The 9,893-nt window shown below is 40.8% G+C and overlaps 1 protein-coding gene across 2 annotated transcripts in view; it reads left to right on the forward strand.

Moving 5' to 3' along the window:
* LOC105806224 (chromosome unknown open reading frame, human C20orf194) overlaps window positions 1-9,893 on the forward strand; it is a 124,994-nt gene that overhangs the window by 60,760 nt on the left and 54,341 nt on the right. For both annotated transcript variants that reach the window (XM_012639309.1, XM_012639310.1), the window contains 4 exons: window positions 803-914; window positions 1,634-1,704; window positions 2,640-2,690; window positions 3,311-3,398. In XM_012639309.1, coding sequence (XP_012494763.1) covers window positions 803-914; window positions 1,634-1,704; window positions 2,640-2,690; window positions 3,311-3,398 — 322 coding nt within the window. The remainder of the gene's footprint in view (window positions 1-802; window positions 915-1,633; window positions 1,705-2,639; window positions 2,691-3,310; window positions 3,399-9,893) is intronic.

Below are 9,893 nucleotides of genomic sequence, written 5' to 3' on the forward strand. Positions count from 1 at the left end.
GCCTGGCTCATACCATTTTCTGTGTTTTTTCTGCTGGATTCTCTCCAGAATTGTTCCATTTTTACTGATTTTTAACTGATAAATTAGGGCTTTCTTACAAGCCATTCAGGAGCTTTCTCTGAGTTGCTCTAATTTTGTTTCCACAGTACTGAAGCCTCTATTTTTATTTGTCTTGGCCATAAACACTTGAATAGCTTTCTTTTAATGTTACCGATACTTAAAGGAGCACTTGCAGGTATTGAAATGTACCCCAAAATATCCATGAAGACGTATATACAAATTGAATGACCACCTTTTCAGGTTTATTCAGAACTCAGGCCCAAACCAAAGAAGGAATTGGTGAGAGCATGGCAAGGTGGGGATATGAGGAGTATGCAAGTGGACAGGAGCCTGGAGGGTACACCTCCAACTCTCATCAGCTGGGGACCAGTCACAGTTAAAAGTAAAGGCTGATTACAGTCTGAGCTATTTGTTCAGGAATTTAAAAGATAAGAATGAGAGCTATTGTGTTGCCTCTTAAAAAGGATAAGCAATTTGAGGGAATTTGTAGAAACATGAAGATACTCTCCTTCTAGCCCAAATGTTTCTCTGACCAAGGAGCAATTGCAGGGAAGCCTGGGTGACCCTGAAGTCATCTCCCAGTTCAGAGATGTATTTAGGTTAACTCCAGTTTTCCTTAGAAACTCCCTAGTACTCTTGCCTTGTGCCTTAAAGCAGTATTTTGTGGTGTCTTTCTTACGGATCTCTCCCTGGAGGTTTCGGACTGGCAACGGGTCTAACTCTGGTTTCTCATTTGATACAGGCCTGTATGACCGTCTGTGACATTCCTGACTTGCTGGGAGGCAAGGGGTGCTTAGGATCTGTAGTCTTCTCAGAATCATTTCTGACATCTCAGATCTTTGTTAAAGAAAAGGGTAAGTGAATGTGATCTTTGGAAGGAAAACCTTGAACGTTTTTCTTTTTTGTCAAAATAAACCATAAACTAAGGTAAAAGACCATCAATAAACTGGTGAAAATATTAGAACACTTATGATAAACAAAGGATATATATCCTGATTTATGAAGAGCTCTTACAAATTAATAAGAAAAAGATAAGCTGCCCTCTGATAAAATGGCCAAAAAATATGGACAGGCCATTCACAGATGGGGAACAGAAGAGGGGGTGTATATAACAAAAGATATGCAGCCTCACTAGTAATCAAGAAGAAGCTATTAAAAACAATAATTATTAATAAATAACATTTTTTACCCATTATGTTAGCAAAATACTTTAAAGAATGATAACATCCAGTGCTGATAAAATGAACCTGATAATATTCTGTTTGATTTTTAACATGTATATCCGTACTACCTTGATAAAAAATTAAAGATAAAAAGGACTGATTCCTAGGACTCTTCATTTAAATGTGTATTTGTTTGTTCAGAAAAACGCTAAAGTTAATCACAGGGAGAAACTTTTTTCTATCCCCTCATTAGTCTCCCTTTCCCCAGATGAGGAAGTTTTCATTTTCTACAGGCATTAGACTCTTCTATACTAGTAAGAGAAGCCCTTGCTCCTGAGAAGGGGAAGGGCATTTACTGTCTGGGGCCAAGGTGATGGGGAGTAACTGGCGTGTCTGTGGTCTTCCTACAGATGGCACTGTTACCACAGAAACCAGCTCCATAGTCCTGACGGCTGCTGTACCCAGATTCTGCTCCTGGCTGGTTAGTGTCATTCATCACATGGAAGTGACCTAGACATGGAGAAACTGGGGAGAACGTTTGAGGAAGAGCTGCTTCATTGGGTCCCTAGTGGGATGTCAGATCCTGTACTAGCTGTTGTTTAAGAATTGAAGTTTTTGTCTCAGCCCTTTCTCTTTATACAAATGAATCTAATTTCTTTAACTCTCTCATAATCTTGGAATAGTTTCAAAAGAAAGGAACTAAGTTATCTGGGTACTTGTTAAGTTGTGAAAGGAAGAAATTAACACTCTTATTTTACAGATAAGGAGACTGAGGTTTAGACGTTGAATAGCCTGTCCAAGGTCACAGATAGTGGGAAGTGGATCCTGTGGGTTCCTTCCCTGGCCAAAATGGTGGCTGTGGAGTTTTTGCAGCAACATGTCTCAACATGTAGCAAAGTCCCATCTTCCTCTGTGGGACTTGGTCTGAAACTCTGGTGCCTTGAAACATAAAAAGTAGGACAGCAGTGAGTCTGGTAATGGTTTAAATACCTGTTAATACTTTAGAATGTTTGTATTCTGTTTCCACAGTTCTGACATGGATAGGGAAGAACGAGTCATCCTCTAATGTGCACGTTTAAATGAGAATATACTCTGGAAATATTTTAGTATGTTCTTTCCTTCATCCCTAAAAACAATTTTTTTTCTCTGAAGTAAAGTGTAAGTGGAGACCAGCACATCCTCTTCACATGTGATAGGCTCCTCAGCTGGACCTGGGGTCTTGGTGAGAGCCTGCCATGGCCTTGGGCTCCGAGCCAACTTTGCAGCCATGTCAGGGCCTGAGAGAGCACTTGGACCTGGGCGTGGTGGAGGGACTCCCGAGTCCGTCTCCTGGGAATATTTGAACACAGCGGGGAGAGTCAGCAGGGTTGGCCCTTGAAGTAGTCAACTAAAAATCTGCCTTCCTTTTGGATACAGGTAGAAGATAATGAAGTAAAATTGTCTGAGAAAACCCAACAAGCAGTGAGGGTAAGCAGCCTTCTTATTCTCAGTGTTAATGTCATATCACAATAAAATGTAAATAATTTATAAAGATAATTTATAGTTCATCTTACTGCTAATCTAAAGGATCTGTACTACTTTGTTTTTAATTCCTATTTGCATTCTTTCCCTTCCCAGCAGAGCGTTAGAAATAACTATTTATGGAGGATACAATTAGAGAGATTCGTTCTCCCTTTAAGGCCTTTAGGTGTTTTTTTCTTTTTTAAATCTCCCCATACTATTAAAGGCAGATCCCAAATTGGCTGAAACGTGTAGAGCTGAGAGGTCAGGGCTTCAGGCCCAGGAGAAGCTGCCTCCATTTTCACAGAAGAAATAAATCCACTTGAAACATGAACAAGCATTGCAGGCTTTGACGCCTAGACTCAGAGAGGATCTTAACATTCTTTTTCTCAGCACAAATGAAGGATGCCAGTAATGTGCCAAAGAGCCAGCAGCACCAAAGGCCATGGAATAAATTGGGCATATCTGAGTCTGACTCAGCTTTTGTAGACAGACAAAATGAGACAGGACTTTTGGTTCTATAAGTATTTCTGCTATAAATCACCTGTTCTTTTTTGGTTTTGGTTTTTGTCATTGTTGTTTTAAAGGGGGATGAGTGTTTCCTGGGCACTTTTCTAACAGGAGGAGAAGGAGCATATCTTTATTCCGGCAATCAACAGTCCTGGCCTGAGGAAGGTAAGGAGCTATGACTTCTCTGTTCTTGGCCATGTCTGGGTCCTTTGTTTACAGATGTCAGCATGGGTATTGTGATTAATAATACATCTTATATTCGAAAAGACTTGTTGGTGTACAAGTGTTTTCTTAACAGCTTTCCTCCTTGGATCCACGCACTTTGTAGATGAGGAAACTTATGCTAGAAAGGGCTGATCCCAGAACTATATCTGGTCCTCTTGTTGCTGCCTGATGTTAGCTCTCAGAATGGGCTAGAGCAGCAACACCTCCAGAAATAGAATCTGTGGACCTAAACAAAATCTGGATTAGTTTTCTCTTGCTGTGTAACAGATGTCCACAAATTTATAACTTAAAACAATGCCCACTTACAGGTCAGAAGTCCAGGCAGGCTCAATTAGATTTAGATCTTATAAGGCCAGAGTTAAAGCATCAGGCAGGTTAGGCTCTTACTTAGAAGCTCTGGGGAGGAATCTTCTCCCAAGCTCATCCAAGTTGTTGGTCTACAAGTTCCTTCTGCTTATAGGACTGAGGTCCCCATTTTGTTTCTGGATGTCAACCAGAAACTACTCTTAGCTCCCGCTCCCAGAGGTCCTTCCTCTGTGACCCCCTCCATCTCAGCTATGAAGAACATCCCTTGTATTGAATCTCTCTCATGCTTTGAACCTCTGAATTCCTCTTCTGCTACCAGCATCTTAAGTTTTTGCCTATCACAGTCTACCCTCTGGCCCCCATGATTCATGTCCCTCCCTTATACAAACTATGGTCACCCCCTCCAAGGGTCTTATCCCATTATGGCAACAGTTCAAAGCCCTGAATCTTACGAGCTCAAGTATCCAAAATTTCATTATCAAGATCATCTAAATCCCATGTATATGAGGAGGCTCCAGAGTATAATCTGTCAAGTACAATTCCTGAACACGGTTCCTCTCCGTGTCTGTGAACCTGTGAAAATAAAGAGACAAGTCTTCTGCCCCAGCCCTCCCAACACACAAGGCGGGACTGGCATAGGTTTCAGATTCACAAAGGGAAAAAACAGGAGGTAAAAAGAAGTCACCAGCCCAGGGCAGCCTTAAAACCCAGCTGGACAAACTCCAGTTCCTTGATTAAGTTTCAAGGGCTGGGAATAGTTCTGCTGGCTCTCAGCTCTGCCCCCTGGGCTCTTGGTTCCACCCTCCGAGCTGTTCGTTTGCTCTGGGCTCATGGCACTGCCCTCTGGGCTTGTGGCTATACCTCTGTCATCCTTCCTTCCTCAGTGAAAGGTAGTGCCCTGTTTGTAGCTGAGTAGTTTTATCAGCCTGCCTCTTCCCAGGAGGATTTTGGGGGTCCAGCAGTCTTTTACTTTGTACACTCTGTCCTTTTCAGTCCAAGCTATCAGTGTTTCTGCTGATATAAAATTTTCAAGACTCTCTTTGGGCTTGCGTGCATTTCACAGGGGTTCACTCCATGTTCCTTTTTGGCTTCCTCAAAATTTTTTTGAGTCCTATTGTTTCCCTGCTGAATATAGCCTTTTTGTGGGGGAGGAGTTCTGACTTACTCACAAATTCCTCAACCTCTACTAAGCAAATCCCCTTTCTGGATGATTTGTTCTTCTTGTTGAAAATATTCTGTCCGGTGGCAAATTCCTCTCCCTGTTCTCAGATCACTGATTCAGCTTCTGCTCCTTCATTCACATAGAAGACAAAGCACAAGGAGTTCTGGTTTTTGATCCACATAATGCTGGGTGGTCATGGCATTTGTTATTATGTTTGTGCTGCAGGCCCTGCGCTTCTGCCTCTCCCGATCCTGGTGCAGAAGACTCAGGAGTTAGGAACATTTGCTGAAGGCATGGAGAGTGTGGCAAGGCTACCAGCAAGATTGCATAGTGTTTTGAAAGCAGGTTGTAGGCATAACACAGAGGTGGTTTGTGCTCTGTCATCCTCCAGCCAATTATAATATTTAGCAAGGATATTTGCCAAAATTAGTGCACCGTCTTAGGAAAGGGCCTTGTTAGAAAAATAGTCTTGCATTGTATTGAGTTATCCAACAAGAATCAGTGTATCCTGAGGTCTCTGTGCAAGAATAAAGGGCACAGTCAGGTATTTCTGGGACCTTGTTAGTCATATTTTTTCAAGAACTTTCAAACTGTCTTAGTTCCTAGGGGAAATCTAGTTTAAATTAGGAGGTGGTTTTCTGAGGCAGGAAAATTCAGTAGAAGCAGAGAAACTTTTTTATTATTTTGTAATTTTTTTCACATCAGACAGGTAATGTGCCAATGTGGTGACAAGGTTTAAGGGAGGCACATCTCACACATGATGTGAAAACCGGATCATCATGCTTATGAACTATAAAAGGATCAGAGGCAGAGAATTTAAACAGGAGTCTCCCCTGGCTGTATGATAAGTGTTTTACCACTTTGGGGTTCAGGTCAGTAACTGACCTAGGTTTTGTGGGGCTCGAAGTTTATACTATTTGGGGATTCTTTTAAAGGAAATTAATACAGAATGGTTAGGGTTCTTCCAAAGGCCTTGGAAAGGGCTCGGACAGGTCCTGAAGTTCAAGTGTCATTACTGTCTTGATAAGTCTGCCTTTAGTTGAGACTGTGATGTGCTCGAAATTTATCTGTTCCCATCCCCTGGTGGTACTTACCTAGAGCCTCTCTGCATACGTTATCTTGATTGATCTTTGTACCCTGAGGCCTATAGAAGGTAAAAACTTGCCTGAGGTTGTCATGCAAGTTAATGGCAGCATCTGGAGGGTACTCCAGGTCGGGAGGATAGTACAGGTCTTTGATTTTCACCCACCAGTTACTTATGGATGAGAAGAATAGTACTTCCTTTACCTTGAAATGTTTCCAGCTCTCGAACCTTTTCCCTTCCCCAGTGGCTTCTGCTCCCACAAGACTTCTCGCTATTCAGTTTCTCATTCATTCAAGTCCTTCATGTGCCCTTCTCTTCCCTGCCCTGCCGACCTTGGCCAGGCAGGCTGCTCAGTACCTAATCCTCGGGAACCTGCTGCAGAGTTTTACTGTGTATGCCTATATACCTCAACAATGTCTCGTTTTGAACTTAATACAAATAGAATCATACTGTGTGTGTTCTCCTGGGACTTGCTCAATATTATGTTCCTAGGATTCATACAGATTATTTTGTATAGCCATATAGCTTATTCATTTTCGTGGCTCCATAGTATTCCTTTGTATGAAAATGCACTATTTATCATTTTGATTCTTTTTTTTTTTTTTGAGACAGAGTCTTACCGTGTTGCCCGGGCTAGAGTGCCGTGGCGTCATCCTAGCTCACAGCAACCTCAAACTCCTGGGCTCAAGCGATCCTCCTGTCTCAGCCTCCCGAGTAGCTGGGACTACAGACATGCGCCACCATGCCCGGCTAATTTTTTCTATATATTTTTAGTTGTCCAGTTAATTTCTTTCTATTTTTAGTAGAGACGGGGTCTCGCTCTTGCTCAGGCTGGTTTCGAACTCCTGAGCTCAAACAATCCGCCCGCCTCGGCCTCCCAGAGAGCTAGGATTACAGGCGTGAGCCACCGTGCCCGGCCTCTCTGCTAATTTTTTAAAAAATTTTTTGTAGAGATAGGGTCTTGCTATGTTGCCCAAGCTGGTCCCTAACTCCTGGCCTCAGGCAATCCTCCTGCCTCAGCCTCCCAAATAATTTTATTTTTTAAAATGTAGATAAAAACCTGTCTCAGAAACAGTTACTGAAAAATCATTCTTTTCCCACTAATCTGCAGTGCAGGGTATGTTATGAATTAAGTCCCTTTATGTGTGTAGCTATTATTCTATTCTGTGTGCTGCTATTATTCTGTTCTGTTCCATTATTCCATTTGTCCCTGAGAAAATACCACACTGTCTTACTTTAGATTTATAGTATATTTATATATGGTATCTTAGTCTGCTTGGGCTGCCATAACAAAACACCATAGACTGAGTGGCTTAAATAAAATAAATTTATTTCTCATGGTTCTGGAGGCTAGGAAGTCCAGGATCACGGTGCTGGCAAGGTAGGTTTCATTCTGAGGCCTCTTCTCTTGGCTTGTAGGTGGCTGCCATCTCACTGTGTGCCCACATCACTTTGTGCACACATGTGTATGTGTGTGTGGGGGGAAGCTTTCTGGTATCTCTTCTTATAAGGGCACCAAATCCTATCAGACTATGCCTCATCTTCATGACCTCATCTAACCCTAATTTCCTTGCAAAAGCCCCATCTCCAAATACCATCACTTTGGGGGTTAAGGCTTCAACATCTGAATTTTGGAAGGGACACAAACATTTCAGTCTGTAACATATGGTAAAGCAAGTTCCCCAACCTGGTTTTTCTTCTTCTGGAGTATCTTAGCTATTTTTGGCACTTTGCTCAAAATCTTGTTGGGGTTTTTTTTTTTTCTTTTACTAAAATCGTGTTGAATTTAAAGATCACTTTGAAGAAAACTGACATTTTACCATGTCAATTAAGTAAACCTGAGTTTTCTAATCCATGAATGTGATATCTATTTATCATTTTTAATGTCTTTCAATATATTGTTATAATTTTAAGCTTATTATTTTATATCCTTTTTGCTGTTATAAATTATATCTTTTACACTTAAGTTTTTTGCTAATTTATCTAGGATTATAATAGGTTTTAGTGGAATTGCTGGTTATAGGATTAGCTACGTTTGATATTCGTATATTGACTTTGTGTCCCTCAACTTTACCATATTCTCTCTTAATTCTAATAATCTAGATTCTTTGTAGTTTTATTTATAGGCACTCATATGATGTATGAATTATGATAGCTTTATTTCTTCCTTTCCAATTCTTATTCTTTATATTTCTTTTTCTTTTTTTTTTAATTTAATTTTTTTTTAAGACTAGTCAAATGCAGTAGTGAGAAGGGGGAAAGATTAGACCAAGGAGTTCGATCTGTAACTGACTGTGAACAATCAATTGAGATAACTTGTTACTTCAGACTGGCCTCTTTATATTTCTTTATCTTCCTTTCACTAGCCCAGAAGACCAGGACACCACAGGTTAGAAGTAGTGATAATAGTCACCCTCGTGTTATTCCTATCTTTAGCACTAAAGAATGCTTTAGTGCTTCCTGTATATTTTGATATTTGTTGTAGATTTTTTTTGTAGATACTTTTATCAGAGTATGAAAGTTCCCTTTCATTACAAGTTTGGTAAAAGTTTTTATCATGACTATTTCTTGATTTTTATCAAATGCTTTTTCCCCTATACTTACTTACAAACTTGTTCCTCTAATCTGTTAACATAATAAACATTATTTGATGTTTGTGTTAAATCAGTTCTGCATTCATGGGCAGAACTAACTGGATCATATTTTTTAAAATATACTGCTAGATTGAGTTTGCTAATAATTTGATTAGGATTATTATATCATAAATGAGATTAGCGTTAATTTTCCTTTTTTGTATTGTAATTTCCAGTTTGGGATTAAATTCATGAGCCAAGGAATGCTTTTTTACCCCCTTATTATAGAATATTATTATTACGTACTTATTTATTTATTTTTGAAACAGAGTCTCACTCTGTCGCCCTGGCTAGAGTGCAATGGGGTCATCACAGCTCACTGCAACCTCAGTCTCCTGGGCTCCAGTGATCCTCCTGTCTCAGCCTCCTGAGTAGCCGGGACTACAGGTACATGCCACCATGCCCAACTAATTTTTTCTGTTTTTAGTAGAGCTGGGATCTCGCTCTTGTTCACGCTGGTCTCAAACTCTTGACTTCAAGGGATCTTCCCGCCTTGGCCTCCCAGGGTGCTGGGATCATAGGCGTGAGCCACCGCGCCTGGCTGAAATATTATTGATAAGATTTGAATTATTTATTCCTTGATTCTTTGGTTGTATTTGCTTATAAAACATTGAAGGGGCTGGGCACAGTGGCTCATACCTGTAATCTTAGCACTTTGGGAGGCTGAGGTGGGAGGATCGCTTGAGGCCAGGAGTTGGAGACAAGCCTGGACAACATAATAAGACCTTGTCCCTACAGAAAAATTTAAAAATTAGCCACGCATGGTGGTGCATCCCTGTAGTCCTACGTAGTAGGAAGGCTGAGGCAGGAGGATCGCTTGAGCCTGGGAATTCAAGGTTGCAGTGAACTGTGATCGTGCTGCTACCCTTCAGCCTGGGCAACAGAGTGAGACCAAGTCTCTAAAAAAACAAAACAAAACAAACAGTGAAGGCCATCATGGTTTACTTTTTAAGGCAGATTTTAAACTACTGATTCAATTTCTTTAGTGGTTATGGGATTATTCAGGTTTTCTATTTCTATTCGAGTGAGTCTTGGAAACTTAGACTTTTCTAGGAATTTTTTCATTTCATCTAAATTTTAATAATTTTTGGTATAAAGAAAAATGTTTCGGCCGGGCACGGTGGATCACGCCTGTAATCCTAGCTCTCTGGGAGGCTGAGGTGGGCAGATTGTTTGAGCTCAGGAGTTCGAGACTAGCCTGAGCAAGAGCGAGACCCCGTCTCTACTAAAAATAGAAAGAAATTAATCGG

Source organism: Propithecus coquereli, unplaced genomic scaffold (genome assembly GCF_000956105.1).
Source record: "Propithecus coquereli isolate 6110/MARCELLA unplaced genomic scaffold, Pcoq_1.0 Scaffold139, whole genome shotgun sequence".
In the NCBI taxonomy this organism is placed as follows: Eukaryota; Metazoa; Chordata; class Mammalia; order Primates; family Indriidae; genus Propithecus; species Propithecus coquereli.